Here is a 27,583-nt window from a genome sequence, read left to right on the forward strand (position 1 = left end):
ACCCACCAAAGAGGGAAATGTGTGCTAGAAGCAGATGAGGTTGCAGAAATCTGTTCAAGCAAACTGTGCCTGTTGAAATCAGTTCTTACAATCAATTAGGAAAGTGAGGAAGCTCACCTGTGGCAGAGAAGCCATGACTCTTCAGGGCAGAAATGACTATGCTCAATTTTGGAGGAAGTCAATTTACTGTGCTTATGGCCCTCAAGCTAGGGAAGAGTTAGTTTCCTACTTTCAACCCTCTGCTGATGTCAGAAGAAACCTTATAAAAATGCCTGGTTAGGTTATGCCCTCACTTTAGTAATGAAAACCACTTATTAGTGGTGTTTAAGCATCTTACATAGCACTTGTAAGGCTTGTAGTAGAGAAACTGGGACACATTGGATCTATGGCTGCTTCTCTCATTTTTTTTATTTGTTTTTTCTTCCTCCTCCTTACAGTTTTCTCTCTCTCAGTATTTTGTTACTTAATGTGTTATTAATTAAAGAAACAAAGATGGCACATGCTAAAAATAGTGTGTTTAGAGGCTTCTGCTTCAGTGAGATTAAAAGTTATTGGGAAATACTGTTTTTATCAGTTCTAGCTTTCTGCAGTGAGATGCCCAGCTGTATTCTATTCTGTCCTGGTAATTCCTGTGTTAACTCTGTGTTCTCTCTACCCTCCTGCCTAGCTGTCTGCAGAGGGCGTGTTGTGAGGGTGCCCAAAGGTCCTCTTATACGAGTTGTGGGCACGGAGGTGGAGATCCCTTGCAGCGTTAGTGACTACGATGGACCCAGTGAACAGAACTTTGACTGGGAATTCTCCCGGGACACTGACTTCGTACGGATAGTGAGTACCTGGGATTCTACATTCACCTCTGAGGAGTACCAAAAACGCGTAGGCTACGGGGATATCAAACTGAGACGGAGCAGCAACGATGCTGTGGAACTTGTGATTAGAAACATCCAGCCAACTGACCAAGGGAGATACAAATGCTCCACGCCCAGCACTGATGCCACCGTTCAGGGGAATTATGATGCAGAGGTCCAAGTGAAAGGTATTTCTGAAGAGTGAGGTGTGCTCTAAATTTGTTTTTGATATTGATTATAGACATACTCTTAAGAATGTTGAACTTCTGTTGCTTATGAGCATTGTGATTATTTTTTTGTTTTCCCACCTCTCCTTCTATTCCTGTTTAATTCTTCTAAATCCAGCATCAAAAATTGGGAAGTGTGATAGCAAAGGCAAGTGAGGTGAAGAAACAGAGGTTGTTTACTATAAACACCACTTAATTTTTTCTGTCTAGTAAATATGTAAATAAAAATGGGAAAATGCAGAGGGTTTTCTGAAGGTGTCTGCAAATATTTAATATCCCTAAGCCTCTGGGTAGAGAGGCTACCTTCAGGTAAAAAACAGCCTGTCTTCTCTCGCATTTATAGTGTCATTTACGGCTCCTTCTGAATGAAAGAGGTAATCTTCCTTTTCCTCTTCAGCATGATGATACTGCAGTCATGCCGTAGCCTTGCTCTCTCATTTAGGGTTCTTCAGTAATAACTTGGGAGGCTATTTTTTTACAAGTGTCTTATCTTTTATTCCCATGAAAATCAAGATAGTTCTGGATGGGAATAGTCAAAAATATGATGTTTGGATGAGAAACTAAAGCAAGGGGAAAGATAAATGAATCTGAATGCTTGTCTTGGCTTGTTTAAAATGGAGCACTTCCTTTAATGGATTTTCAGCTGAATTTCCTTGTTCCTTGAATATATTTATGTGTGGTAGAAGGAATGATTGGCCAAGTGTTGCTCTGTGGTAGTTTTGCTGCCTTATATCTGGAGTGTTCTCTTCTTGATTCTGTTTTATGATGCTTGTGTCTTTGGTCTTTTTTTAATAGTGATTTCCGATGGCTTATCGGTGAGTGGTTCAAAAGCACGTTCCTCAATGTCTCTCAGGCTGTCTGAGGGTGACTCCTTCAAGCTGCGCTGCTCAGCAATTACCACCTCACCAGAGCACACTCACCTGCATACAACTTGGCAGATCAAAAATGGATCGACTTGGCATGACATCCTGTCTTTGACTCATGAGGGCAAATTCCAGCCGGGCCCTGGCTACGAAGAGCGTTACCGTAATGGAGATATTCGCTTGGACACGGGAGCAAATGACACGTATCGGTTATCTGTGTCCCAGGCCTCGTCAGTGGATGAGGGTGCCTACAGGTGTCTTGTGAGTGAGTGGGTAAGAGGAGCAGATAGCTCATGGCAGAAGATTCAGGAGAAGAGCGTGGAGATAGCAAGTGTGGCAATCCAACGCACTGGTGAGTGTTACTGATGGGCTGGTGTCACACCTTGTAGCTACAGCAGTGCTGTGTCCAGACTGTGATACTTTGAGAGCAGAAATTGGGTGAGCTGAACTAAGTGAGGATGTGTTCCAGGAGAATCTAGACTGCTGTTTGGATAGCTGGCCTGTTTACATCTGAGCTGATAGAAAATGCTTGGCGTATTTTTTTCTAGCTTCTGTTTTGGGGAGAAGGGAGATGATGGCATGGAAGCATTGACTGGGACCTCTTAGATGCCTAGACCGAGATTTTATCTTATGCTTAGTTCACTTCAGATTTTTTTTGCTTTTTATATTTCTTACTGTATTTAACCCCTGAGCACCCCAAACCTTCTCTCTGCTCTCTCATTGCACAGGATTGTCCCATGGCACTAAACAGCTGCACTTCCCTTGTAAAAGTGGCTTGTGATTCAGTGACAGATATGAAGCTTTTCTGTATGTTGTTTATTAAAATAGCATAAAAAGATCAAGAGAAAGGAGATAAGCAGTGATAATTTAACATGACAAATTATCCAGTGATTTTTATCACCAGCACTGGATCACTGGTCTGATTACTCCATTGTGTTGGCGGGGTCTAGGACAATAATGGTTCTGTTAAACACATCATTGCATGCTTGCCTAAGGAGACAAGAATATATGTAGTGCTGTGCAGGGGATATCCAGATATCCCTGCCCATACAGATGTCAGCAGTAGATGCACCTAAGCGTATAATTGTACTAGCATTACCACTGCTAGTTAGAGGAGGGAAAGTGAGGGGTGATGCACCTTTTCACTCAAGAGGTGGAAAAACAGGCAGTGATGGTCCCTCAGAAATGTGAGATTATGGCGCTATTTTAGGAGTGTTCAGACAGTAAGGCTATCTTTTCAGTTTTGTAATCCTTTAATCACTGTAGGGAGAACCCAGAACTGCTGGTGTTTTTTTGGCTAGCTCATCTGGATGTAGTTTTAGTATCCTGGTGGTACTTAGCCTGTGAAATCTGACAGGTTCAATCTATGCCCTCTTTTTCGGGGTGCCTGTTACGCAGTAAAGCTTGCAGGTGCTCTCTGCTGAGGCAGAGCTTGCTTAATCAAGAGCTGTAGTTCTCCATTTGTCACTTGGTTTTGAAGAGCTTGGTTTAAGTAGGTTGGGTTTAATCAATGGCTAAAACCAGGGTGAAGATGGCCAGGACCAGTAGTAGTGCAGTTTTTTAATGTGGTTTAGGTGTGTGGTATTCTTTGTGTTTGTTGTTTGTTTGTGGGTTTTCTGTTTGCCTTCATTTTGAGTTCAGTCACTGGCAGTGCTGGCACTTTGTCGGTGCATGAAGGCTTTTTGTAAAGTTATGCTAAATAGGATAGGTTATGCTCCAGCAAAATGTTGTGGGAATTTTTACCCACACATCCTGTAGGACTTGAAGTTGTAAATGCAACTTGAAGTTTTAAATGCAACAACCAGCTATGCCTGGTAGATTCACTCCCCTCATTCTCACCTGCTGTAACCTATGGGGTTAAATCTGTAGAAACAAAACTAAAACCTCCAAAGTAAAAGTTAAATTAGCATATCTAACAAAGTCATGCACAGGTTACTTGTGTAACTGTGTAGTAGGGGTTTTTTTTCTGTTGCTCTTCTAACTACTTGCTCATCACTTCCATCTCCTAAAATCATGATGATGTCTTTGGGCCCGACTTTGTTCTCGTATGTCTTTTTTTAATAGTGCTTTGCATAATAGGTATGTAACTGAGGCCTTTAGACACATCTGTAGCAACAACAAAAAAAGCATTGAGAATATATGTATGGGTAAATTCTCTTTTTAGAGTTCCTTTGTATGCGTACACTGCCAGATTGTGAATGCCTGTCACTGTTTCATGAAGACAGAAATGTTCCTTGGAGAAATGCTACTCTTAACCTTGTAGATGAGTCTTATTTTGTAGTCTGGTATTTATGTTGTATTCTGCCATATAGGCTTTCCTACTGATTCCAATCCCATGATAAGACAGGGAGGGAAGTCCTAATGAGATACTCATCAGACAGTGGACTTTGATTTACCACTTGGGTGCATCTTGCTACCTTCTGCTCTGTGCTGTCAGGTGGTGAGCGATGAGATGAGCATTGCTTGGCTTTATTGGCAATAGTTGTGGCTGCTCAGTTTGGCTATGGCCTTTATATGTTGTCTCTCATTCCTGATGATAATCCTAGAAAGCTTTTACAGATGGGTACCTATTATATAGTAGAAGATGGTTTTACATAGAAGTCACTAATCTGCATCAGAGTCATGGCTGCCTGTTTAAGGCAGCAATCTGTATTCTTGCTTGTGGTCTTCATCATAGATCTGCTAGGAAGAGCCACTGCTGTAGCAGCCCTGCCTACTGGCCTCAGTTGAGACTTTAAGAGCAGCAGCATTACAAACTGTGGGAATGGTGCAGTACTGAGATCCAAATCTAATCTTTAGGCAATGTAGAATGAGGGAATGAGAAAGTGACGACGTGGTGGCCAGGTAACTTGGTGAATGATTTGCATTGAGGTTTACAAACAACACATACAGCGCCCCTGGTTCACCTCTAACCAGTAATTAAGGCCAGCTTTTCTACTCCTGGTCTTGAAACTTTCATTCCATGGGTTTCTTTCAACAAAGCTGACCTGGTAACCTACAGAATGCAGAAGGTTCCATTTGTATGCTGATTATGACCATATGTGCTGGCTATAAAAATACTGGCCAGTGGAGGAGTTTAAATGTGTTTTAAGTCGCTATTGGCATTGCTTTAAAGTCTACAGTGAGTGTTGGTCAGAGCAGTAAGTGGAGGAGTTGGCAGTATAAAGAGTTATTGCTGCCTTCTGTTTGCTTTTGTTTCACGTCTCTGAAACACACCTGAGATCATGCAGCTCAATATCGAACAGACATTTGAAGGTGGGGCTACTGAGCAGTTTCAGAAGCTTCTGTAATAGAATGTGAAGTCCTGAATAAGTTACAGTGGACTTTAAAACAAAATAATTTTTTTTTTGTTTGGATTTTTCTCTCTTCATTTCTAAGCTCTAGATGTGGTCATCTCAACAAGCAATGTGTCTGTGACTGAAAGAGACTCCCTGGATCTCACATGCAACATCACAACAGACCGGAGTGGTATTTTCCAAGCAGAGGTGATGTGGTATTTTTCTGCATCACCTGATGATACCTTGTCAGATGCTCAGGTTTTGCTGAGCATGGACCATGATTCTGTTGTCAGTGATTCAACTCTCATCAGCCTGAGCCATGTTGATAGGAACTCCTATCGCCTCTTGGTGCGTGATGTGGATGTGGGAGACTCTGGCTACTACTTCTGCCAAGCAGCTGTCTGGGTGCCACTGCATAACGGGAGTTGGCATAAGGTAGTGGAGAGAACATCTGCACCAGTCAATGTGGTGGTCACAGCATTAGGTGAGTGGTTCTGCTTTCGGAGTTCATGGGTAATGTATCACTCATTCCTTGGTCCCATCAGAAAAGGGGGAGGACCTCGCAGAAACTCTTCGGTGCAAGTTTCTCTCTTGTTTGCGTCTGTTGCCTATATGTAATGTATATCTCTCTCACATACAAAAATACTGGTGCTATGGGGTTTTGGGTTTGTACATTATAGGTCTTTTGGCATGTTCCACTCACGCGCTTTCTGGTGTCAACAGTCTGCAATTGAAAAATAGAACTTAAAAGCCTGCCTTGTTTTCCAGGGCCTGAAGCTGCCCCTGTTGTCATGTTGTCCCCTTCCACTTCCCTCATACCATTAGCAGGGCTCTGATCCAGCAACAGACATTCTTTCTGAGCTCTGAACACACTGATATCAGATGCTTTCTCTGATTTTTGCAGGTCATATACCATAAAACTATTTATAATGGAAACTTGATAATGAACTCTAAGAGCTTTCAAAGTTGCTAGGGTTTTGTTTTGTTGTTTTAATTGCTAGAGAGACACCACATCCTATTGATGGATTTAGAATGGAACATGACTTTATACTGTTTTATTCTCCTCCCTCGATAAACAAGTCAATTTTACCAGACCATGTCACAAAGCTGTTGAGTAGTGTGACTGAGAGAGACCTGGCTGGTGGCTAACTTAATGCTAGTGGTATTGATTAGCATAGTGGCCATTAAAACAGATTTTTCCTGTGGTATTTAATGTCCTACTCAGTGTGATGCATTTTTCATCTTTTAGTCCTAGAGGTGAGTGGATTTTTAGCCTTTTGGACAAGAAAAAGATTATCTGTGTACTTGAAGTTATGGGTTCCATACATCAGCATTTCTGCAGCAAGTTCTTATAATTCACCCACCAATGGGGCAGGGGAAGCTACTTAAACATAAACTTGATGATGTCTTTATTTTCTCCTTCCTTTATCTCTCAATTGTTCTTGGCAGTTTTCCTTTCTTACAGCTCTAATACTGTCAATGTCCACATTTTTTTTGCAAGGCACTGGTTAGAAGCAGCCATGATTAACAGTTGTCCGTTTGAGTCTTGTTGACTAGATGATAAACAGAAGTTGTAAGAGAGATTCAACAGGCTTAGCTGATCTACCTGGACTACAGGAGCAGCCTTTTTTCCTGTACCCCTTTCCCAAGACAAATATGTTTTGGAGATCCACTGTTTCATATGTATACTACAGACTGTAAAGCAAAAGCTCTGTATTAGCCCAGCTGAACTCTCTTTGTGCAAATATCCTTAGAAGTAAAGTTACTTGGGAGAAATACTAGAAGTTTAACTCCAGCAAAATATCTAAAAAGCCTTTCATTTTAGGGATAGGTCTAGATATGTCAGTCTACCCATCCTGTCCCCTAGTTTAATACTGGGGAGAGAATAGCTTCAATTTAGAAGCAGCGGAACTCAGAATTACGTTGCAGGATGCTGTAGATAAGGTTTCTGCACCTGCTAAAACTGACAAACTAGTGGTTGTGTTGGAAACAGAATGAGCCTAGAAGGGAGCTGGGGGAGAACTGGCAGAGCTGTAGTGCTTGGTGCTTGTTCCCAGCTTTGACTGGATGCAAGTATCCAGACCTAAACCCTCTCAATGTACCTGTTCAGAGCCTCTTGTCATCAGAAACTGGTGGTGCTGTCTGGTTACAATAGCAGAGTTCCTCCAACATGGACATACTGAATGAGCCCAGTAAGTGGAGAGTCTGCTCTGAAGCCTGGTTTTCAGAAGTAAATAGCTGTGTCAAAAGGTTAAATCCCAGCAACAATGACTTTAAATTTTGCATTTTACCATTGTGCAGAGCAGTTGAGCCTGCTCTGTACTGTTTCAGTGGCTGTTTCCAAGTACACTTGTAATGTGTGCTACAAGTGTGCAAGTGATGAATATCTTCTCTTCCTGTCCTCATTCAGCTACTCAAATTGCATGTTGAATTTGTAAGTGTTCCTACTTCCCCCACTTGCATGCATGCTTGTGCATGCACACATGTTCATGTATGCACAGGTGGACGATATGCACCCGTAGCGCATGTACACTCTTGTAGTGCCTGTACCTCTAGGACTATTCCTTGCACTCTCCATTCCGATTTGGCATTATTTGGAACAGGAGAGAATAAAATCTGCTCTTCAACAGTTGCTTGGTTGGTAGGGCAGGGGAAAGTGGAATAAATTTTCAGCATTTGAGGTTTTCAACTGCATACAGAATTCACCAACTCCTCCTTAATGGAAGTTAAGAGCTGCTGGAGTATTAAGTCATTGAACTATCAGTGAGGCTGTTCTTTGACAGCTGACAGAGCAGAGGAATGAGGTTTATCTAGCCAGCCTTTTATTCTTTCTAAATCCTCTGGTTGAGTGTCTGTCAGGGTGAAGCGCCTAGCTGGAGTGGTGCTGTCAAAGCCAAAACTCTCTTCTTAGTGGTCCTTCCCCTGCCTGCAAAATAAAACAACCCTGAAGTGATTTTCTGAGAACGTGAGTTTCTTGCAGCTTTTTCCTTGTGTTCCTGTCTGGAGAAGAGTTTCTGCTTTCACAGTGTTTGTGGCTCTGAAAATATTGATTGGTCTTGAATGCCTGCTTTTTTTGGGGGGAAGGGAAGGCGAGGGGGAGTGATAAGAAAATTGCAGAACATGAGCAATATATCATGAAGCCCTGGAGAAGAGCAGTGTTTTTTGAACAAGACAGGAAGAGTAGCATAGCTGTAGGATCTATGGGGGCTTTAAAGTGGGTTTTGGTCACCATTAATAATCTATCCCTTGGTTGCATAGATTTTTATTTTGCTTTCCTTACACTGCAAATGTGCAGAAATCAGCACTATTTTCACTGGTAATACATACTACAGACTTCTGAAAACAGTAATTTTATGTCTTTAACACTGCAGAAACTCAGCAACTCTTGTGTCTGGTGTGTATTAATGCCCTTGTTCTTACTAAGATGCAAGGACACTGCATGCAGAACACTTAATGGTGAGAGATCTTTTCTGCAAGCTGACATAGCAGCTTGCTTGATACACTTGTTTTTATCCTTTGCATCTGAAGTCCAAAAGTGCATGTGCACACACAGTTTGCACAGCAGTTCTATTAAGATGCTTTATTATCTTGGCTCATTGGTGAGCTAAGCCTAAGTTTTATCCTTGGATTGCAGTCTCTGTCCCAATTATAGCTTCAGTTAATTGTTTCTAGGAGGGCAAAATGCCAAGTAAAACATAAAGCAAGAAATAAATATAGAGCACTGAACACACAATGTAAAAGCCATGTGATGAGTGTTGGCCGAACAGTTGGAAAGCTAGTCTTTTTTTCTGAATTATAGTAGACAGCAAGGCAGAAAAATATTCTCACACTAGTAAATAAATATGCATTTCCTTTGTGGTGTGAGGTTGTTGCTGTAATCTTTTTCCTTTACTATCTCTGTAGTCTGAGAGAAAATAGTCATGTGGCTGCCTTATCGCTTTTAGGCTTTGGACAGCCAGCTATTTCAGATTTAAATACAACAGCCCCGTTCTTAACCCATGAATTTCAGGCACTCCTTTTCAAGCTTGAGGTATTCCAGCCTCCCAGCTGCACAGCATGTACTTCTCTTCAGACTGTGAAGCTTTTCTGATTTTTTGACTCTTCACCTGCTTAGTATTTATTATGCTGCCTGCTGAAATGTACTGTGCACCACTCTTGGTGCTGCCTGTGGCCAGTGCCAATGGTAGTCCCCATGCCCCCTGGTTTTGGTGTCTGGGTGGGCAAGGTGTTTGTTTTTTGGGTTGTTTTTTAACGTTCTTAAACTGTATTGTAGGGACATAATGGGATGGGTAAGTGTGGAAAAGAGGCACTTCAGGATGGGAAATGGCCTCTTATCCTAGAGAGGGATTGGGGAAATAGGATGTCTTTAGTTAATCCATAGCTAGAGAGTAAGTCCCCTGTTGCTGCAGGCTGCCGTCAGGCATTTGAATAGGTGCAGAGGGTGACTTCCTGAACTGAAACTGAACCCACATGGTGGGTTCTTGGGGCCAGGCCTAAGAAGGGGATGATTTTGCTCAACAAGATCTTAGTCCTGATTTTTCTGAAATGGTGTGACTAGACATACGAAATGGAAGCTCTTATTCAGAAATGCAGGCCTCGGGGTACTTGTGTCAGACTGGTGCAAGTCTGAGAGCTGGAGTCCAAATTCCCAGTCCCCAGGTCTTGTAAGAAGAGTTCATATTCTGGTATTTGGCTTCTAGCTCGGGTGCTCTTGCAGAATGGATGCTAGAAATTAGAAGAATCTCTCAATAAGCTCTGGCACTTTTCCCCTTCTGCTTGTAGCTTCTAACCTCTTTTTTCTGGGTTTCCGCTCCTGCAGAGCCAGACTATGAGGTGTTTCTGAATGCCTCTAAAACACCCAAGTTTTCAGATGACCCCACAGAGCTCCACTGCAGGATCACAAATGCCCAGGACACTGAAGCAAACATCCGCTTCACGGTTTCCTGGTACTACAGACAGCGCCTGCGCAGTGATGATGTGGTGACAGCAGAACTGCTGGCCACCATGGATGCAGATTGGACTCTGCAGCTTGGGGACAGGAACAGAGAGCGGACTCAGAACGGGGAAATCATCTTCTCTAAAAAGGCTGTTGACACCTTCAGTTTCCGAATCCAGTGGACTTCAGAAAGTGACAGAGGGGATTATTTCTGTGTCATCTCTGCATGGAGCAGGCACCGAAACAACAGCTGGGTAAAGAGTAAAGATGTGACTTCTGCATCCGTCAGTATTTTCTGGGCAACACAAGGTAGGAATCTTGCACCTGTTTGCTGAAAGCTTGCTAATGGGATTGGAAATGGTGTCTGTGTTATGAAGAGGAAAAAAAGTATCGCGTAGTGTAAAGGCCTCTTATTTGAGGAGGGAAGTAACTACTTAACAGCACTCCCCAGTTTTATGCAACAGTTTGGAGTGGAAGTGCAAAGCAGAGATCTGTCAGTCAAACTGTGCTGAGACTTCCAGGAGCCAGGCTGTCACTGTGGCAGGGGTGGCATCACTATGTTGGGGTCATTGCACCCTTTCATTACTCAGTATTTTGGTCTCTATAGGGTGCATCTTTCTGCTAGCAACAGGGTTGTCTTGAGGTGAAAAGAGGAATGTCACTCACTTTCAGTCTTCTCTGTCTGATGGTTTGAGGTGGGTTTTTTCTCTTTCCTATAAGCCCATGTTTAGAACACACTTCTGAGGAAGTTCGTAAGCACAGTAGTACAAGAGAGAGCATCAAAACACAACTGGGTTATGTTTTGGCAGAGCAAAGTAATTTTTGCAGTTATGTACTGGCAGAGCAAAGTAATGCAGTGATTTGCATGGATCAGGGCCATTTTTTAGGCTGAAGTGAGCTACCTGTGGTCAGTATTAAAAAAAGTAGATCTGTGCTTAGCTAAGCTGCATTTACCATGATAATTTGTTTAACAGTGTAGCTCAGGCATCCACAGGCAGAGAACTTTATTTCAGAGACAAGTATTTGGAAACCAGTTTAAAGTTGTTTAGGGATAATCCCTAATCAGCAAACTGAAGAGCTTCTGCTGTGATTCTGCTTTAGTGGAAAGAGAAATGGTGAGCTTTTGCTCAGTACCCCCTTCATCCACAGACCAAGCATGGTCCACAAAAGTCTTTTCCAGCCTAGTTGATTCTGTGTTGGGTTTTTTTTAGCTCTGAAGCTGACTTCTCCAGCAGCAATGAGATCTCTTATTAATGCTGAATGCTGGTCACCGTTCAGTTGTTATGCCACAACACGGAGTGTGTGTGTACATGTGCATTGCATGCGTGTGTAATGGATCATTGCCTTTGGAACAGCTAGGGAGACCAGCTGGAGTTGAAAAGTCTCAGCCTGTGTTGACATTTCTGAGGGAAAACAAACCGTGACAGGTGTGAACATTCCCTTGTTTCTGGGTTTATTCCAAAAACGCTGCTAATTTTGCAACACAAATGTAAATGTTATAGTCCCCATGCTGAAAAATACATTTTGTTGGCAAAACTCAGAGTTGGGAGATTTATGATGTGAAAGCAAGCTCTCCTACAAGCACGTTCTCCTCCTGAAAAAGCATGTTATATCTATATAAGGGGGGGAGGAAAGCGATATGAGGTTTTGATTTCCCCTGCTGCTTTTCCACTCCTCGTGCACATCCTCCCTCTCCCCCTAACTTTCAGCAGTTGCCTTTCTCTGCATGCCCTGTCCCTTACCCATATCCTATTCATGTAAGCTCTGGACTTGGCTGTGAGCCCAGTGCTGTAGCCAGCAACTATGAAGGAGTTAATCTGCTGCTGCCTCTGCTCTCTGACTGTTGTTTTGACAAGCATCTCTGGTGATTTGAGTCCCTGACTGCTCCCAGCCTTGTAAAAGCGAGCAGCCAGGCTCCCATGAGTTTGCCTAAGGAGACAACAGAAACTTGCCTGTTCCTTGGGTAGCTTGTGCCTACATAGAGGCTTTTCTTCCCAACTGTTTCATTGCTTGCGTTCTCCGTGTTAACTTTAGAGCAGTGCTCCGAGGACTTCAGAGAAATTTCACTTTTAAAAAGGTTGTTTTTGATAAAGGAGCAATGGCTTTATGTTGTGTTGGTGGGTCAGTCAGCACAGAGGGCATTCAGGATAAAGATGCCTTTGCTTGAAATGTAAACACCATGTGAGGATGTCAGTCCTTTTTGTGTGTTGTATAAGAAGTTGCGTGTTTGCCAATTTTGAACTTGAGAGGGTTTTTTATCTTCTTTTTCTGTTTTGTTCCATTGGGACTAGTAATGCTCACATCTTTTTGCTTACTCAGCTTTACAAATGCAGCCAATTGCTATGATAGGTCAGCATTGATTTAGACACGGTCTGCCTGATTTGTTTCTTCCCTTTCCCCTTTTTCTTTTACCTTCTCCCCTGTCAAGGTGACATAGACAGCATCTTTATATCACCTCAAAAATGAAAACCATCAATTATTTTGTTGTTTTTTTCTTAGAGTACAAATTCCAATCAGTAAAAAGGGGCAAAGGAAGGGAGGAAAACTTTTTTGACTGGCTCTGTAGATGAATTTCAACCCAGAAAAGAGTTCAATAGTTTAAAAGATAGTTTTCCTTACTGAGTATAAACATTGCCTGCATTCAAAACACAGTTCCTGTTTGCAGTGGAATGCAGAATTGGTGCTTTTTTCCTAAACCAGTGTTTTCAACTTTGGTTCTGCATGGAATTCTTTGCAAAAGAGAACATTATCTTTTAATTGAAATTCCAAATCCCAAAGGTACCATTATTTGGGGTTTTGTTAATACTTCTGTCTTTAATTTACAGAGTAATTGTATTTAACATAATGTTACTTGCGCTAAATGCTTGCCTAGGCCTTCCCATCACATTTAATCGGGAGCAAGGGCATCTTAATCTTTCAGAAAGCCCTGCAAATAGAAAACAGGTGATATGCCTGCACCCACTTCACTTAACCATTGCTGGTGTATAACACACTGCATAGTACAGACAGGAAGCTCCTCCTGAGCAAAACATTCCCATACCCATGGCATCAAGCTGCCAGGTGTATGTGCCAGTTTGGGTGTAGGAACAAGAAAGTGCATTAAGGTAGGTGTACAAGCCCCAGTCAGGGGTGGCTGGGCTCCTTACGCCCATGGCTTCATGAAGGTGAAGTGTTCATGCTCTTTGCTTGGCAGGGGAGAAGGCCAGTGAGGGTGGTCTGGTTGTGTGTGTAGCAGGTGGGAGAGCCATTGCATTGTATATACACGTGCCATCAGGCTGTGGTGCAGGTCTTGGTGTGCCTGCTGTATTTTCAGAGCTCTTGGTATCAGAGCTGCTGGGGCTACAATTGTACCTTAGGGTGTTGTATAGCTGCCTTCTCCTACAAAAGCAAAGCTGTCATTACCTTAATGACTGTTACACTCCCTGTACTTGCAATCTAGTTAGTGCACTGGGGGATGAAGAAGCTTTTATGAATATTGAGATGGTGCTACCAGAGGCTGCTGACAAGACGTTAGGATCTGAGGTTACTGTTAGCCATGGACATCGTGCTGCTTTTCTGACTTGAGTCAGTGGAGTGCAGGGAACATGCTCGCTGTTTCCTGAAGTCTCCTTGCCCTCATAGCTGTTAGGCTTCCCTAGCAATTTGAGTGGGTTAGATTAGGTGAAAACTCTTTTTGGTCACTACCCAGAAAGTACTCTTGAGGCTGAGCATGCACTTTGTGGTAGAGAGCAACAGGAGAATTATAGTGCGGCTTAACTGCTTGGACTGGCCAGTGATGGAAGGCAGAGGCAGGCATTGCCAGGCTCCAGAGTACAGCTTATTACTCACATTTTATCTGAATCATTTGGCTAGGATTTTTTCTGCTGCTAGCCCTCTGCTTTGGAGTAGCGCCCAAATTGGTTATAAGCTTTGGGTATGGTTTACTTAGCATCTCTTACCCTACCACTTTCCAACATAAACTCTGCAGACTGCAGCCTCCTGTATATGACCAACTAGGGTGTGTTTGATCATGCTTTTCATTCATGGAGTTTTACAAGAAGGAGATGAGACTCTGCGTGGGATTGCAGTCATGTCTGCAGAGGGGCAAGTGTGCAGAGCAGCAATCAAGACAGACATTGCTTTCTTGGCAATTCTTAGAGTAGAAATGAGATCTTAAGCTGTAGTTCTTGGAAGAAAATGTTCTTTGATCTTGTTGGCCCCTCTTATGTTATAAGATCTGATGAGTAGTTTCTGTTAATATAGGAAACATGAAGAAACTTTCCTTTCCTGCTTAACTTTCCTTTCCCACTTAACTTTCCTTGCAGATTACTGTTATTTCTAAACTGAGTGCCAAATCTTTGGTCTCTCCTCTTTGTCATAGCGTGCAGAGACAGCTGCATGCTTTTCTAGGTGGGGGTGATGGAATGCTAATTACATTTCATCTCCTGCTACTGAAGGAGAACAGTTTTGGCGAGTTGTCTCTTCTGAGCTACATCTGTACTGCTATGATCATCTGAAAGTATTTGTCTTAAGTATGAGAGACCAAATGGAAGATTTCTTTTTGGTGTCTAGGACCCAGTGCTCCAACATGAAAATTGACAGCACAAAGAATGTTTACATCAGGAGGAATTTTTGCCCAGAGCCTCCTCATAAGGCCTAAACAGCAGCAATATGTGGCAGGAAAGTCCAGCTAGCTGTTTGTGCTTCTGCTTTTGGAGCAAAATATAATTGTCTACTATACTCCTAAAATACGTGGTAGGCTGATCTGTGCTGGGCTCCTGAATGCTGCAACCTTATGAAGAAGTTGATATCAGAATCTTACGGACACAGAATGAGGAAAAATTGGATTTGAAGTCTAGAATCAGATGCATGATGAGCTCTCTCATGAGGGAGTGGGGAGAATGACTCTGTGTGGGCAACTTCAATTTTGAGTGTACCCTGAGTGCTTAAATGTGCCATTCTTGTATTCCCACTTAGTGGGTAGACATGTGATGGGGCTTTGGTGTGGAGTATCAAGTAATTCTGTGCTCAGCTAGACCACTAGAAGCAGCTCAGCCTTCACCACTCCTGCTGTTTCTTTATATAGCTTTGTGCTGTGATCTGCTCTATACAGTACTGATTTAAAGTTGTCATACCGGGTTTCTCATCTTGTGGGCTGTGTTTACTCATTGTGAAAACTGCTGCTTGAAGGCAAAACACTGCGAAATGTAATCTTGACAAGTTATCTTGTTGCTCTTGTGGGGAGGGCATAAATATTACTGCATTTACTTCAGTTTTGGGGAATGTGTTACAATCTCACCATTGCTTATTTCCCTTTTCCCGAGAAGTTCCACCTTGCATAAAAGTGATCTGTGTAGTTTTTTGTTTAACATGTCTACACTTGTTTTTTATAAACGGGGGAAGGGACAATATGATGCAGCAAAGTAAGTCCAGAAAGTGGGAAGTGACTGTAAGCTACGCATTATGCCTCAGCCCTCCCTCCCTTGGGAAGAACCTGGGTGTGCAGGGTGCCTCTTCATCACAGTGCCAGGAAATGAGCAACTCCCTTTCTTTTATCTGGTTCTGATTTCAGGCACTCTTCATATTCTCAATTTCTCCCTGTGAGCTTGTATTTTTTGTGTCTTGAGGCTGTGCTCCTAGATGTGTAATTTTCTCAAACCCTGTAATTAAGGGATTCTTGGGGTTGAGGAGCTGGCAGACTTGGAGAACGCTGAAGAAAGGGAAGGAAATGAAACAGTGTTGCTGGCATTCTTTATGCCAAATGGGCTGTTGGGAAACATCAAGGCTTCTGGTAGGCTTGTACTCAGGTGAATAGATGAGAAGCAACGGCAAAGAACACACGTGGAGGTTTACTGAACCTTTCTCTTTCAACACAGAGGTGTGTATATGTGGAGGTGCTGGGGATGGAGACTTCTCCTGTTGCCACCACCTTCTTCATCATTCAATTTCAACTAATCTTGGGAGTTCAGCTGAATGTGTCAGTATTTGCTGTTTGTTTGTTTGAAATCTTGCATCTTGACCCAAATTGGTGTGTACTGGTGTGTGCGTGCTCTTGAGCAGCATTCTGGGATGTCCGTATGCGTTAAGATAAATGTGCCGGGATTTGTCTGTACTTTGCTGCTTTGTAATCTTCTGGATTGAAGGGTGCTGCAGAAATACCTGCACCTATTTATTAACCCCTCTCTTGCGGCTTATTTCCTTCCTTCTTCAGATTACACACTTACAGTGGAGGCGGTGAAATTGAAGCCATTCTTTGTAGCAGGCCACACCTTTGAGATGACGTGCAAAGTGTCTTCAAAAAACATCAAGACACCACGCTATTCCGTCCTCATTACAGCTGAGAAGCCACTAGCAGATCAGTCGAATCCCAACGGAACTACTCGCATCATCTCCTTGAACCAGGATTCAGTAGTGCGGCTGGAGGACTGGACAGACCAGACCCGTGTGGATGGTGTGGTGCTGGAGAAGGTCCAGGAGAATGAGTTCCGCTACAGGATGTATCAGACCCAGATTTCTGATGCTGGGCTCTATCGCTGTGTGGTGACTGCCTGGTCTCCAGGTGGTGGTGGCATGTGGCGTGAAGCAGTGAATGGCTTATCCAATCCTATCCAGATAGACTTCCAGACGTCAGGTTGGTATAGAATCTGGCAGCAGTGTGTCTGAGCCAGAAAGTCTGTCTCTGGGAAATCCCTGCTCTTTTGAACATGGAATGGGTCTCCAAATGGTATGATGGCTGAGAGCTATGCTTGTCTCTTTTGGTGGTGCTTGTGTCCTTTGCACTATCGATTGTTTACAGAAAGATGTTTAATGACTTAGCTGTAATCATAATCACTGGGATTTTCTTTACTAATGCAGCATTTATGGTCCTGCAGCTTCAGAGCTGGTTCTCAGTATGGAATAACTGCTGCCACATTTGCCAGCTTTATCGCTGGTTTGCTGTTAGGTACTGACTGCTTTGGAAGAACACTAATATAAACTGGATTTCCATTCCAAAACAGATTTGATCAGGATAGCAGTAGATGCCTAAGTGCACCTTCCTGTTGATGTAACTGCAGAAAATGGGCAGGTCGAGACAACAGTAACGCTTGAGTAACATCTCAGCAAGTGTATCTTGACACTGGAAGCCCTTAGAGGCCCCGTGTGGCTGGATTACAAAACTCCACAAATTGGAATGAATGTCAGGACCCAGAGCTGAAACCCTCACCTTCAGCTGTAACAAAGCCTACCTGTTGAGATTTTTCTAGACAAGTGTGCCAGTCCTGGTGTATTTTTGCAGGGACGTAGAGAGGGACAGCATTGGTTTGGATCATTGGAGATGCATGTTAACACTGGCTTCTTATCATGTGGGAGGGAGTGCCTTGGGAGTTGTTTTTGTAATGGTGGTGCACTTATGAGTGAAGGGGTCATCTAAGCTGGTGACTTCTTGAGCACTTTCGAAGAGCTCTCAGTGCAACCCAAAGGTGCATCCTGTGTTGGAGCTCTCTAGTTAGCTGCTTTATCTCAAACCTTCTGTGCTCACCGGTTGCTGTTCACAAATACAGCTAGGGAGAAGGTCTCTCCTCACATCCCTTGTTCTTCATGTGAGTTATTCCACTTCTTGTAACAGTGCTGTAGAGTTTTTAGAAGATGTGTCTATGACTAGGCAAGAACAGCCTGATTTACGGTTGCATCCATAACTAAGGCAATTGTTCTCTATGAGGTGACTTCTAAAAACTGAACTTCCTTATACTAGCACACTGGGAAAAGGACAAGAGCTGAGTGAGGGGGACAGCCTTGCAGTGAGGACATCACTGTGTAGTTTTAGCCTTTAGCCTAACCTGGGTCAGACACAGTGGGAGAGCAGCATTTGCAAAGGGGTGATGCAAGAAACCAGCAAGAATTAAATCTGTCTCAATACCCTCCAAAACTCTTACATGGAGGCTTTCCTGCACAAAAGTGGTTTGTCTCCCAACATTGCTTGTATTACGTCACTTTGAACTCCCATCCAAAAAGTTTGGTGGGATGCTATTAATACCCATGGTTCAGAAAGAAACCTGTGAGCTATGCAAGGAAGGGAAGTGTGCATGTTGCAGTCTTGACTTCTTTTTTGCTGTCACACTCTACTTCAGCCTCTTTGCCCAGATAGGATTTCTGGAGCGTGGATTGAAGAAAGGGAGGCAGCCCGTAGAACTGCCCTGGGAATGTGTGAATTCCAGTAGTAGGGCTGGAGCAGGGGGAGGGATGGTCCTGAAGCCCTTGAAGCCTTTCATTCTTTACAAAAGAACGAAGGGAGAAATGAGATCCCAAGCACAATATACTGGAGAGCTATTTCCCAAAATAATCTTGGCATGTAGCAAAATCTGGCTTGGAATACCTTCCTTTCTTCAATTGATGGATGAACTTCGTGTCCTTCAGTTGTTACTCAGATATCCCTGCTTGGGCATTCATCTCTGGGCATGATGAGGTCATGTGCTGAGCACAGAATGGAATCAGTGTGGAATTATTTGGGGAATTGTTTGGAATCAGGTATACAAGACAGAAGATGTTTTGTGGGTGTGTTACTTTGGTTTTGTTTGCTGAGGTGTACAGTCTCTGATGCAAAATGAGACTGAGTCAGGGAGCTGGAGGTAAATGGCAAAGTTGTGGAGCAGCTATAAAAGCACAGCTCAGATATCACGCCCTTGTCTTGCATCCTGTGGTACAGGCAGCTGTCAGACTTGTTCTTCAGAAAAAGAAGTTGGTGCCAGATTTTTCCGAATGGGAATGGTGAAAGGCGGAACTGCTGAGGTAGCTGGTGGTTTCTGGGGAGAATGAGAGGGTGCCCAGAATTGGAGGGAAAATACTAACAGGAAAAGGTCAAAAAAAAACCAGTGGTATGCAGCTCTCCATGCAACTAAAAGCTGGGGAGCACTGCTCTGCTAAATCCTGAGTTAAAGGGAGGGTAATGAGTAGCTTAAGAGTGTGTTTATCCTTAATAGGGAAACTGTTAAGTCAATTGCACTGACTTCTGGGGTTCTCAGAGTGTAACAGAAAGATATTTTAACTGTGGCTGCTGGAGGGGATATAACAAGGCAGTATAATTTCAAAACCCAGAAGATATTCGAGTCTTCTCCATACTTTGAAGGCCTGGACTTAGACAGCATTTTCAGCTCGTGCCATGGGAGGTAAAGTGGGGAGGTGATCGGTGCAGAAGCAACATTGTCAGCAGAAGGAAGCCCTTTAAAGGTTTTACATAAAGCTTTTAGTGGTAGGAGGAATTTCTTTCTCGGTTGTTTTTATTGATTCCCCTTTGATAGGGGATGGGGAGACTTGTTAGGGTTGGAAATCCTTCCCTCCAGTTTGACTGCCGCCCAGATCTCGGGGTGGTGTTTCAAGGAGCGGTTTTCAGCATGCATACGCATTGTGCAATGTGATCTATCTGAAGGGCAGGAGGCCTGTAAGCTTTTTATATATGAGCTGGGGACTGCGCACATGAAACTTCAGTGTTTCCTGCCACAATAGGCTTGAAATGTGGCAGTGCTCTGAAATGTTTTTCCATGAACATCTGTGGAAAATGTCTTGCTCAGATTCTTTCCATTCAAGGCAGAACTTGCTGGCTGCAAGCAGAGACCTCCTCTCTTCTTTCTCCACTTGCTGTTGCAGAGGGACATATTTATTCTGTTTGGTTAACGATCTGAAATGTGAATGTAAAGGCATTTGTTTGAAACTTCCTGAACCAAAAGATGAAATGTGGATTTTGTCCACTGAATTATTTAAACTGGGAGTTGGGGATGGTGGTAGGCCATTACTTTTTCAAATATCGAATCAATGGCAAATTGTTCTCTGCTGGATATATTTTAAGACCAGAGAGGATCTTGTGAATCCTCAAGTCTGGCCTTGTGAACAACATGGATCACTAGTCTAATTTTGTAAAATGAATGCCTGCTCTATGTCCAGTAGCTGTAAGCAAACTTAGGCTTATTTGGGGAGCAGGGAGAAGCTGTCTCATATGAAGACTTTAATATTCTTCAGGCCTTTTTGGTTTTCCCAATCTAGAGCAGAGGTTCTGCCATCTGTTTGTCAAAGGTTGTCCAGCAATGTGAGGAGCAAGAGCAGCTGCCAGGGCTTGTCTTGAAATTTGCTCTTAATTCCGTTGCATCATTTCTGCTGAAACTCAAATGCATCCTCTCTCCTCCTGAGCTATTGGATGATGTGTGTATATAGCCTGCCATTCAGATGGAACACACCTGCCTTCTGTTGCTTGCTGTTCTTCTGAAACCAGTGTATCAAGACAGCTTCTTGTAAGACTTCTGATCCTACTCACCCACACTGCAATCCCTCAGTTGTCTCCTCATCACCTGGAGGTGTTGCTCCAGAGGCAATGCCTGTGCAACCGCAAGGGCTGAGCAGTCAATGAGAGGTGGTGCGCTCCCCTTTGCTCTTAGCCTTAGCTGAGCTGGCCAGCAAAGGTGGGAGTCAAGTAACTGGGAACTTGCTTGAGATCAAAGAGCTTATCTGATGCAGGTCTGTGCACAGGTATCTGCTTCAAATGGCTCCAGCTGCTTGCAGCTGTTTACTTTGTTTGTTTTGTGGGGGGTTGTGTGGTTTTGCTTGTTTGTGTTTTATTTTCCTGGCATCAAAAATCTTTCTTTGGCATTTTTCCTTTTAATTTTTTATCCCCTTTACCCTGAACCCAGCAACGCAGGTTAGTGTTTAGAGTGGCTTCACCCACTCTACGCTCACAGGGATTTCCACAGAAGTGACTTAGTTTCCTTTCCCTTGAGGAAAGCAGAGAGAAGGAAGCTTTTAATCTGGTATTGAGAAGTATGCGTTGAGAGAGAACAATTTGGAACTTGCCCTGAGCTGGCTTTGCTCTATGCCATTCAGCAGAGGGTAGAAAGCTCTGGAGAGGCAAATATAAAACTTTAAGGGAAGTAAGTGTCTCAATGAAATCTTCAACTCTGGATTACATCTGCATGTGAGCTCATTGCACAGCAATGTGTTATCATTCACTTTGGATGAAGCCGAGATAAACTGAGAGCTGCTGAAATATGAGCAGAGTATTGATGCTGAACTTGCAATTAAGATGAAACGATGCCCTGCAATGACCCTGTGAGATACTCAGTTTCGGGAAAGGAGAATAGAAAGATTCCTAAAGGAAAGAAACCTTAATCATGGAAATGAATAAAGAGCAATACAGCACAAACTCTGGCAAGAAAGGCTGGTATTTTCCTGCCACTGTTGATAGGCAGGAACATGCTTTGTCGTTGTGTTCCTACGTTCATTTATTTGTAGCTGGAATGGAAACCACAGACTAAACTACTGGGGGCTTCTTCCAGTAACAGCTATTATGAGGCTTGGGGTAAAACTTGTTGGAGAACAGCTCCATGAAGAAGCAGGGAGAGGTCAGAGGGCTGGAATAGTGTGGGTGAAGGAGCTCATTTTCTGGAAAAAAGCAGGTCATGGGATTCTCAGTTCAAGAGTGAATGATTTGGTGCCAGGGCAGATATGAGTAATACTTTGGAAGGCAGAGAACTTGTGGGTTGCATCAAGGTTTTTTTCCACTGTTGTGGTCAGCAGTGTTGGCTGACTGCAAGTAGGGAAGCTGCATGCAGGGGCTGCAGTCTCCCGGCTGGGTAATGGACTAGGTGCAGGCATCTTGGATGGAACAGCCTGTTCTGGATCTCTTTCAGTCAGGTTACTTGACCTTTCTCTGTTCTACTTGTCTGGAAAATAAAGGCAGCTTATGTCTGTGAGGAGACTATACCTTTTTTTTTGCAGAAAAGAGCTTGCTAAAATGATGTAGAAAAGGCCAAAATGTCACCTAGGACCTAAGTAATTGGGATCTCTTGTATTGTTTCTCTTTAAACATGTCCGGATTTGTATTAGTAAACTTCTAACCTCAGTTTCTTCACTTTGTTTAAAATATACAGTGTTTTTCAAGCATTCAGAAGTCAAGAAATGCTCTGAAAACTCTTTACACTTATCTTGACTGCAGATGCTTTTCAATATAGAATTGTGAATACTTTAATAAAGAATAAAACTTCTTTTAGGAGCTGTATCTAAGCTTACATATTGGCTTAGTTTAAATCAAAGGTCTTGGCAGAAGATTGTGATCTAGGGGAACATTGGTGCTTAGCTTTTACAATTGAGAATGCTGGTTTGTTTTGTAAATCTGTGCCCTTTAATTTCTGAATTAGCTGAGGGCTTATGTTCGAACCTGAAGTTATTAAAATCCAGTTATTTCTCAGCTTTCAAAGTCCTGAGCAGCTTAACTTAGCTTTGTTCTTGATGAGCTTCACAGTCGCGCTTGATCTGTCATCCTGGCAATTGAAACTAAATTCTGGTTTGTTTATTCTCCTGAGTGACCAGTAGGTGCCAATAACAGTATTTCAAACTGTTAAATACAAGTGGTGAGGTGAGCAAAGCCACATCATCCATTAGCTCTAGAGTTCTATTTTTCTCACTGTTAATGTAGCATGAACTTGGATCTCATCAAAGGAGAGTTCATGTGACATCCCCAAACCTTCTTTGGACGCTGCAAGTGCTTGAGTGTGGCCATGCTGAGACCAGTGTCTGCTGCGAGCTGCTGGTTACCACATGCCTGCATCTGTAAGCTTGGGGTTGAGGTTCTTCTGGTTTTGTTTTTGTCTTGGAGGGTAAAAACTTAAGAAAAGCACTTGTCTTTTGTGTGCCAAGCCCTGCTTGGTAGAGTCTGGATCCAGATCTTGAATACTATGGTGTGCTGGTAATGGGTGGAGGGAAAACTCCAACAGGATCCACACCTTGCAGAACACTTTGTGGCACATTTGTGACCTCTTGAGATGTCTTCAGGAGCCTTGAAAATGTGTCTGGAAGCATCCCGTGTTTGCTGTCATGCTGTTTTTTGCCCAGCTGCTTTTCTTGAGCCTGCAGTAAAGCAGATGCCCAGTTAGATAAGGTAATGGTTTTGCTAGTAACCCACTAACAAATACGGGTTTGCTGCTCCTTTTGTTGGAGATGGGTGTACAGCTGATTCCTGCTTCTCTCATCTTGTTGCCAGAGAGGTTCAGCTGAAGCCAGTATAAATTGTTTAAGCTGGGGACATAAATCAGACAAGTTATAATCAGGTTAAAAGCACTGGTCAGCTGGGTGTTTTTAAAATAAGAACAAACAAACCCAGAACCCTTCTACAGAGAACGGTGACATGCAGATGACTTTCAATGAGGGATTATAGCTGTGTTATAGTTCAGGTTTAAAAATAGTTTTCCCTTTTCAGCTGGAGAGGTTAAACACAACCCTTGACACGTTTCTCAACACTGTTGAAATCCAGTTCTAACACAGGGCAGGGATTTCTCCCTGTAGGTACAGATGCTAATTTGCAGATGTACCCTACTAGGGAAATAACCAAAGGGAAATAACTGTGGCTTACCAAGGGGAAGTACATTTGTGAAATGACAGAGCAGCTGCTACCTAGCAGCCTTCTTATAGCCCAGGAAGCTTTGACTCTTCATGTGGGAGGCAGAGTAGATATGTGCTTGGTGACCCAGAACTGAAGAGTATGTAGGGAGTGCTGCATTACCATGATACATGGCTTTTCCTGGCTGAGTGACCAAGCAAGCTTAGCTTTTACCCTCGTGATGTTCAGTGTCGAGGAGTGCTCAGACTCTCTCTCCTCTGCATTAGTGGCTAGTTGGCACGCCATTGTTGAAGCCAGTGTCTGTTGGATGCAGTAGATGCCTGGATTTTTAAACTAGAAATAAGGCCTGAGAAGTCCTGTCTATATGTCTGTCCTCGTTTACCCTGCCAGGGCAGGGGTGAGGCAGCTCATTCTTAGCTTGATGAAGTTGGGATCGTGCAGTTCATTTGAGCATCTAGCCAGAACACAGCCTGTTTCCTGGAGTGGAGCATGTCCCATATTCCTGACATTGTCACCTCACTTGCTGCTGGGACTTAGGATAGACCCTGAGCTATAGACAGTACCAGGATTATTATGGTGTTGTTTTGCCTTTGAGTGCGACAGAGGGTATAGGCTATGAATGCAGGGATGTTCCTGGCAGGGGCTGATAGTCTGTTTCTGTTGCTGTGACAGTTTACACAGCTTGAGGCTTTTCTGGTTACAGTTGGCTGGAGTGCCTTGGTCCATGCTGCCTTTAGTCCCCTAGGACCTTGAATTTCTGTCTGCACAACTCTGAAGAAGATGATGGGAAAAGATGGAACACACACCCCCCCCCCCCCCTCCCCCCAATATATAGATATATAGATATATTTAAATCTCAAGACAAATAATCAAATAAGCTGCAACAGGAATATGGTTTGGCGTGTGTGTATGAATGTCAGGAAACAAACTGGATTCACACAGGAGGAGTTTGGACAGAGGATGAGGAAGCAATTGGATTAATTTCTCTCCATTTCCCCAGAAAAGGATCCCATCATGCTGAGCTGCAGCCTGCTTGTGAAGTCACTACCTGAAGAGCTGAACTTCAAAGCATTCTGGGTCTCTTTATTTCCTTAAATATATTCTAGCGTAAGCAAATAGGAGTCTCGTCTGGTAGTCCACATGTAACCTCTACTGCATCTCTATCCCTTTTATCCTTGCTTGGTGGGGTAATTTGCAATCTTAATTTACAATAGAGAGGACTTCTAATGTCAAAATGGTACAAACCTCCAGGATTGTATGTTTACATACTTCCCTTGTACACAAAGTACAGCTGCTTCTGGGGCAGACGAGAGGGCTGTCAGGAATCTGTGGTATAACAAAGAGCAGCACATTGTGCCCCATGGAAATTGTGGGGGGAATTTTGGAAGCCACAGGAGTAATTATTGCATTGGAATTGAAATTCGTTTCTTAGTGTGCAGTGTAATCTCTGGTGACCAAAACAAGTCAGGCCCTTGTAGTCTACAGTAGTTTCACCAAAAATGACAGCTGTAGCTTCACAGCACATCCAAGTTTCTTTCCAGAACCTTAGTCTGGAAATGATGTGATAAGTGTGTTCAGTGTGGGGAGTTATCAGCACAGCTTTCCACAGAAATCTTGGGAGGGCAAGAGTCAAGTGGGTTGTCTTGGATGATTTCCTTATATGTTCTCCATCAAAAGCGTTGCTGGCCACTGATCTTCAGTTGATTTGAAATTTACAGTTTCTGTACTAGAACAGTAACATATAAGAGTGGAGGAGGGCAAGTCTTAGAGCAGCTTTTCTTTCCTCCTGTCCTCCCTTTCTATGCTGCTTGTTCCAGAGGTAGCTGAGGCAGGTAATGATAGCAGCTAATGGATTCTAGAAAGGGAAGTCTGACTCCCAAGTTCGTTCTTGGGTTCCCTGGCCCCTTCCTCCAAAACCACCATTAGCACCAGCTTTCCTCCTTCCTACTCACCTCCTTTGCCTTGTTTAGTAGAGAAATCACTAAGGGTATTTTGACACATGCTTCAGTTTCTGCCCAGTGAAATAGGCAGTATTATCAATGTTGGCATATCTGAGCAGTTGTGGTTTTGTTAATTTTGCACCGGAGATGTAGTTGTTGTCAAAATTTGGGAAGTTCTTCGTTTTTAACTTGAGCACCTCAGGAGTCGAATGCCACACATTGTCACAGTGTTTGAGCATTTCATAGCAGCCTAATGGTTTTCATCAGTATCATCACTACATTGCAGCTGATGGAGCTACTGTATGTTTGGGCTTTGAGACATCTTCTACAAAAGAAGCCATCTGTGGCAGAGCGTGAAGGAATCCCACAGAAGTGTTATCAGATGCACTTCTTGTATTGTCTGTGTTTCAGTTCCATAGCAGAACTGCCCATACTGTTAAAATACTGGTTTGCTCTAATGTGAATTCCTATGGACAGCCTCAGCCACAAAGATCCATGCTGGATTAACCTGAAGACCTGAACTCTTGTGCTCTTATAGGAGTCATCAGTGGAAGACTGGCTCTTTTTGTGCAAGACAGGAGAAGCCAGGTTTGGGCAACAACATCTGTGTTGGGTGACAGGTCTGGCAGTTTGGGTAGTTCATCTTAGTGCAGGAACTAATGGCTAAAAATGGATAACTATTTTGCAAAAGCTTACACAGTTGCTTATCCCTGCTTCAGAGCTCTGTCTCCACAAACTAGCAGAGAATACTTCAAAACATGCAAGAAAGGTTTATGACACTGAATAAAAGCCTGTCATTAATAGCTGTGGTTACTCTTTTCTAGGTCCTGTGTTTAATGTCTCGGTGCATTCTGACAACCCGACGATTTACCAGGGTGAACTGGCAGATTTGCTGTGTATCATCACAACAGAAGGAATGGCACTTGAACCAGGTATTTTGGCAAAATTATTTTACTTGTAACTCATTTACCTTCACCAAGCAGAATAATACCAGCACTAACAACCCTCTGTCCCTTAAGCGAGGCTGGAGAATGGACAACCAGCATTGAAAATCCTATAGAACTCAATAAACACAAGAGAGCATGTTTGCTTCACACAACTCAATTTAAAACAAGGGGCTTTGTTTCACTTTCTGAGGGGAGGGGCAGAAAGTGTTCTTACAGCTAACCCCCCCTGTGCTATCCGTACCAACTAACCTCACTGCTGGCAGTCTCAGCCTACAACCACTAGATGGGCTGTGAAAACTATTCCTGTTTCCTTTAATGGGAAAAGAGGTCCATTGTTAAATCCTGCTAGGAGAAAATGGTCATCTGTAAACAAATGTTAGTCACCTGGCCAGTCAGCTTTATAATTCAGAGTTAATTTAAGGCTTAATGTAAATCTAAAAATCACAATAATTGCTGCAGCCTAAATGCTAAAAATGAATGTTTATTGCTGATGCCTTCAGAGGTGAGCATCCTTTTTGTGTGAAAGAAGAAACAAAGTACATAATTGCTATGAAAAGGATAGCAGACACTTTAAAGGCAAAATTTTTGATGAGCTGAAAAGTTCAGAGAATTGCTCAAAACCTAGCTGCTTGCCAAGCATAGCCTTGAGCTGCTTTTCATCACAATGCTGTGACAATAACTCCAGTTATTATGCCCCAAATTTGGAGTGAGATTAGGGTTTTTTTTTTAAGTCATTCTCTTTCTCTCTATATATATGAATATAAAAAATCTATTTAAAGTAAAATCTATAAATATGTATGTAAATATAAATGTATATACCTAAATAAAAATGTCATGATTCATGTGAAACTTAGAAATCTACACATAAACCACTACAAAAGAGGTGCTGTGCAGAAAATATTACTTACAATGTAGTAGCTGATGAGATGAAGTACCAAGCTTGGTAAAGAACCATCACTTTGAAATTCCTAGATGTCTGGTTTGCATTAAATCTGAGTGCAGTGGGGAAACAACTTGCCAGATTACAGTTGTGTGCTGCCTGTGAAAAAAATCATAGAAGTCTGTAGATTGTATTATTGAAATGCTTGGTAGGGAGGAAAAAGCTGAGTAAACTTTATTGCTGTCAAAAGATTCATATCCTGGGATATTGGACACAGTAAGCAGCATTGTATGCCTGTACCTATACCTCAGTCTGTCCTGGGGCTTCTGCT

General features: G+C 42.9%; 1 protein-coding gene across 1 annotated transcript in view; it reads left to right on the forward strand.

The window, feature by feature from the left end:
• Positions 1 to 667: 667 nt before the first annotated feature.
• PTGFRN (prostaglandin F2 receptor inhibitor) overlaps positions 668 to 27,583 on the forward strand; it is a gene marked incomplete at its 5' end in the record, with an annotated part of 34,418 nt that continues 7,502 nt past the window's right edge. The window contains 6 exons of the mRNA XM_010011975.1: positions 668 to 1,033; positions 1,868 to 2,287; positions 5,314 to 5,697; positions 10,033 to 10,458; positions 16,340 to 16,759; positions 26,250 to 26,357. Coding sequence (XP_010010277.1) covers positions 668 to 1,033; positions 1,868 to 2,287; positions 5,314 to 5,697; positions 10,033 to 10,458; positions 16,340 to 16,759; positions 26,250 to 26,357 — 2,124 coding nt within the window. The remainder of the gene's footprint in view (positions 1,034 to 1,867; positions 2,288 to 5,313; positions 5,698 to 10,032; positions 10,459 to 16,339; positions 16,760 to 26,249; positions 26,358 to 27,583) is intronic.

This window comes from Nestor notabilis, unplaced genomic scaffold (genome assembly GCF_000696875.1).
Source record: "Nestor notabilis isolate BGI_N333 unplaced genomic scaffold, ASM69687v1 scaffold4323, whole genome shotgun sequence".
NCBI lineage: Eukaryota > Metazoa > Chordata > Aves > Psittaciformes > Psittacidae > Nestor > Nestor notabilis.